Source organism: Antrostomus carolinensis, unplaced genomic scaffold (genome assembly GCF_000700745.2).
Source record: "Antrostomus carolinensis isolate BGI_N321 unplaced genomic scaffold, ASM70074v2 scaffold40358, whole genome shotgun sequence".
Taxonomy (NCBI): domain Eukaryota; kingdom Metazoa; phylum Chordata; class Aves; order Caprimulgiformes; family Caprimulgidae; genus Antrostomus; species Antrostomus carolinensis.
In genome coordinates, this window is record NW_010334378.1 from 4985 (window position 1) to 8215 (window position 3231).

At 51.7% G+C, this 3231-nt stretch overlaps 1 protein-coding gene across 1 annotated transcript; it reads right to left on the reverse strand.

The window, feature by feature from the left end:
• Positions 1 to 1820: 1820 nt before the first annotated feature.
• LOC104529800 (alpha-(1,3)-fucosyltransferase 6-like) lies at positions 1821 to 2914 on the reverse strand (the record flags this gene model as incomplete). The annotated part of the gene is made up of 1 exon (XM_010174205.1): positions 1821 to 2914. A coding segment is annotated over one exon (1094 nt), but the record flags the coding sequence as incomplete, so codon positions are not given.
• Between the last annotated feature and the right edge of the window lie 317 nt (positions 2915 to 3231).

Genomic DNA, 3231 nt, shown 5'->3' on the forward strand with positions numbered 1-3231 from the left:
CAGGGAGATGCTCCACTCCCTTCATCATCTTGGTGGCTCTGTGCTGGACTCTCTCCAGCAGTTCCCTGTCCTTCCTGAACTGCGGGGCCCAGAACTATCCCTAATCCACCTCCATAGCAGCTCAATCAGTAACATTAAATTAAATTAAATTTCTCCAGCTGCTCTGAACTGAACTGTCTCTAAAGATGGGAAAAGCACCAGGGTTGGTTCATACATCCCAGAAACTACATGCTAAAGGAGGAGAGATGTGTGTGTCTGCAGGCAGAGTCGGCAGAGACAGAAGCATGAACATTATTTGGCAATAAAAATTGATTCCTCACTAATTTATTGCTTTTCTTTGAAGCAGCCAGCAAGCACATGACTAAAACATGACACATTTGTCTACCTGAATTTCCAAATGATCCAGCAAGGGCTCTTCAAGAAGCTAAGCAGCCTCAGGAAGGTCCCATCTAGACAGGTGCTGTTAGGAGGACAGGAAAAAAAGATCGGAGGGATAAAAGTTGAGATTTCAGAGTGAAGGATTTGGTCTTAGTCTTGTGCCGATCAATGATTTCAACCAAAAGAGAGAAAAAAAACAAAAGGTGGCCAAGGTTGCTAACCAAAATAAGGGACTCACAAAGGCAAGGTCTTGCTGATGGTCCTTCTGCTACAGAATGACTCTGGGAGGAAATACAGAGGGAATTCTTTGGAAATGTTTGCTAAAGGCTGCTGATGGAGAAAACAATTGCATCTCTGTCTGTATGGATGGACTCTGAGCTGATTTTCCTCACGGAAACATCCTGGGGTCAGGACAGACCTTTGAAAAACCTCAGCTCAAGGATCAGTAGTGGTCAGAAAAACCAAACTCAATGTCTAGAGGTATGGGCAGGGAGCCTGGGAGGGCACAGCTGTGTCCACCAACTCCACGCAGTGGGGCTCCCCTACCTGAAAAGGAAACAATTTCCAGTGGTAGGACCTGAACAGCAGCAGGAAGCTCAATAAAGGCCAAATATTCAGGGGGGTTTTTTAAACACATGACCTAGAGACACCAGCTGATGGTCAAGGCAGACAGTAGCTCATCATCTCCTGGTCCTGAGCATCTTCTTGCCGCTTGGTGCTGCAGGCACTAAAACTTACAGTGCCTTCAGGGGTATCCTTGGCACCCCACACCTTACCTGCACCAGTCTGCTGCTGTCAGACCCCTCCTCACATTCACACGGTCTTGCTCACCTGTCCAAACACCAGCCTTGTGAAAGAAATGGAGGAGTTTGCCACCCGTTTAGCAGCCTGATGCAGCACCCCAAAGGCAGTCGGGGAGAGCCTGAGGCCGAGCAAGGGCAGGACTGGGGCTGTGAGGCTGGGAGTGAGGAGCATGGCCAGTTCCTCATGCAGTAGTAGGTAACCTCGTGGTGTGGACATGGAGATCCCTTCAAGCCGCAGCTTTGCACAGTACAAAGTCCTTGGAACAGGTTGATCATAGGTAGTGCTATTTCACCTTCTCTTCTTGGCTGCTTGCTTTGGCTCTCCAACCTGTGGAGCTGATCCAGAATTGTTTGCAGAGACTGGAGGTGTATTTCTCCAAAGATCAAGCTGCAGCCAACCTAACAAGTTGTTCAGGTAACTAATCAGCAAAAAAAAAACCCACCCCAATGTACTACTCTACCTGACAGTCTATTCTCCAAGATAAAGACACGCAAACACCTAATTGCTTCCTTGTCCTTGTTTGCTTCAAAGCTCCTCTTGTCCCTCCGTTTCCATCAAGTTCAATCATCTCCTCAAACTGCAGCCTGACAGCAAGGACAAAAAGATCGCGGCGGAGCAGAGAGCTGAGCAAACAGCAGTTACACGAACCACTCAGACAGATCAGGCACAACCTGGTACTTGGCCTCCGTCGTCTGCAAGAAGTGACAAGCTCTGCAGACGTGTAGGGCCCAGCTGGTACCTACCACGGGTTTCAACCACTTGCGCCACTGGAAGTAGCGCTGGTATCTCTCGGTGTCCTTACTCAGGTCCCACAGGTACTGAGCCAGGTGCCCAGCACTGGGGAAATCATCAACATGGATGAAGGAGTCAGGGGGTAAGAAGTGCTCGTAGTTTTCTCGAGGAGGTCCCAGCACGACAGGGACGGTGCCAGAGGACAAGGCGTTCCTCCAGAGCTTCTCAGTGATGTAGTCTTCATGCAGTGAGTTCTCAAAAGCCAGGTAGAAGTTGTACTGGGACACAGTGGGAAGGAGCTCGTCCACGGGCAGAGGCAAGTGATGTCTCCCATAGATGTCCACAGTGATGTGTTTCTTCAGCTCCTGGTAGTACTTTACCCGGTGGGAGTCTGCTCTCCAGTTGCTGACTACCCAGGCCACCAGCTTGGTCTTGGGTGGGATGTTGAGGGGTTGGAGCTGGTTGAGAACCTGTAGTTCCCCGTAAGGGGCAAAAATGTCCGAGTCTCTCCGGTAAGACATGGTCAGGTTGAAGAGGTTGTCCATGGCACTTAGGTTTGGAGAGTGACTTGGGGACTCCAGGTTGAACCAGATCCAGCGCTGGGAAGGGTGTCTGGGGAGCTGGGCCAGCCCCACCATGTCCCTGTACACATCCCTGTGATGCATAATCACAGCATCAGCCTTTTGGGACCAGCTGTGGTTGACGGTGAAATGACAATCTGGGGTGCTGTAGAGCTCCGAGCAGTTGCTGAAGTTAAAGTGGTGGCCAAACGGCCACTTCCACAGCAGGATGGTCAACCTGTGATCACCTTTTGGTGGGATGCTGGTGTTTCCAGCGTGGGCTGTTTGTGCAGAGGGACTGGAATCATAAAGCTCTGCCTCAGAAATCCTCAACTGACGAAGAGAAATAAAGACGCAGGAGCTGAAGATGAAACTGAAGAGCAGGAAGCTGAGGAGTTTCTTGTAGATCTTCTTCCCTTCCATGAGCTCCGTGAATGGATCTGCAAACACCACAGACAGGACAAGGAGTGATGGGCGCGCCCTGACCCCAGCATGGAGGTGGCTCTGGGTACGCCGTTTGGCGGGAGGTAGGCGCAGGGGTGCTGAGGGGACAGCGTGAAGATCTGAAGCTCCTCGATCTCCAGCAGCCTCTTTGCAGAGAGAAGGGTCTCTCGAGCGCCAGGCACAAGGCGCTTACACCCGCACTGACCCCCGGGGAGCAGATGCCCTTCCAGAGACCCCAGGCTTCCCTCCATCACCGCCCGCCGCCTCTCGCCAGCCCCTTCTCCCCACCCTCATCTCCCGCAGCAGCCGCCGC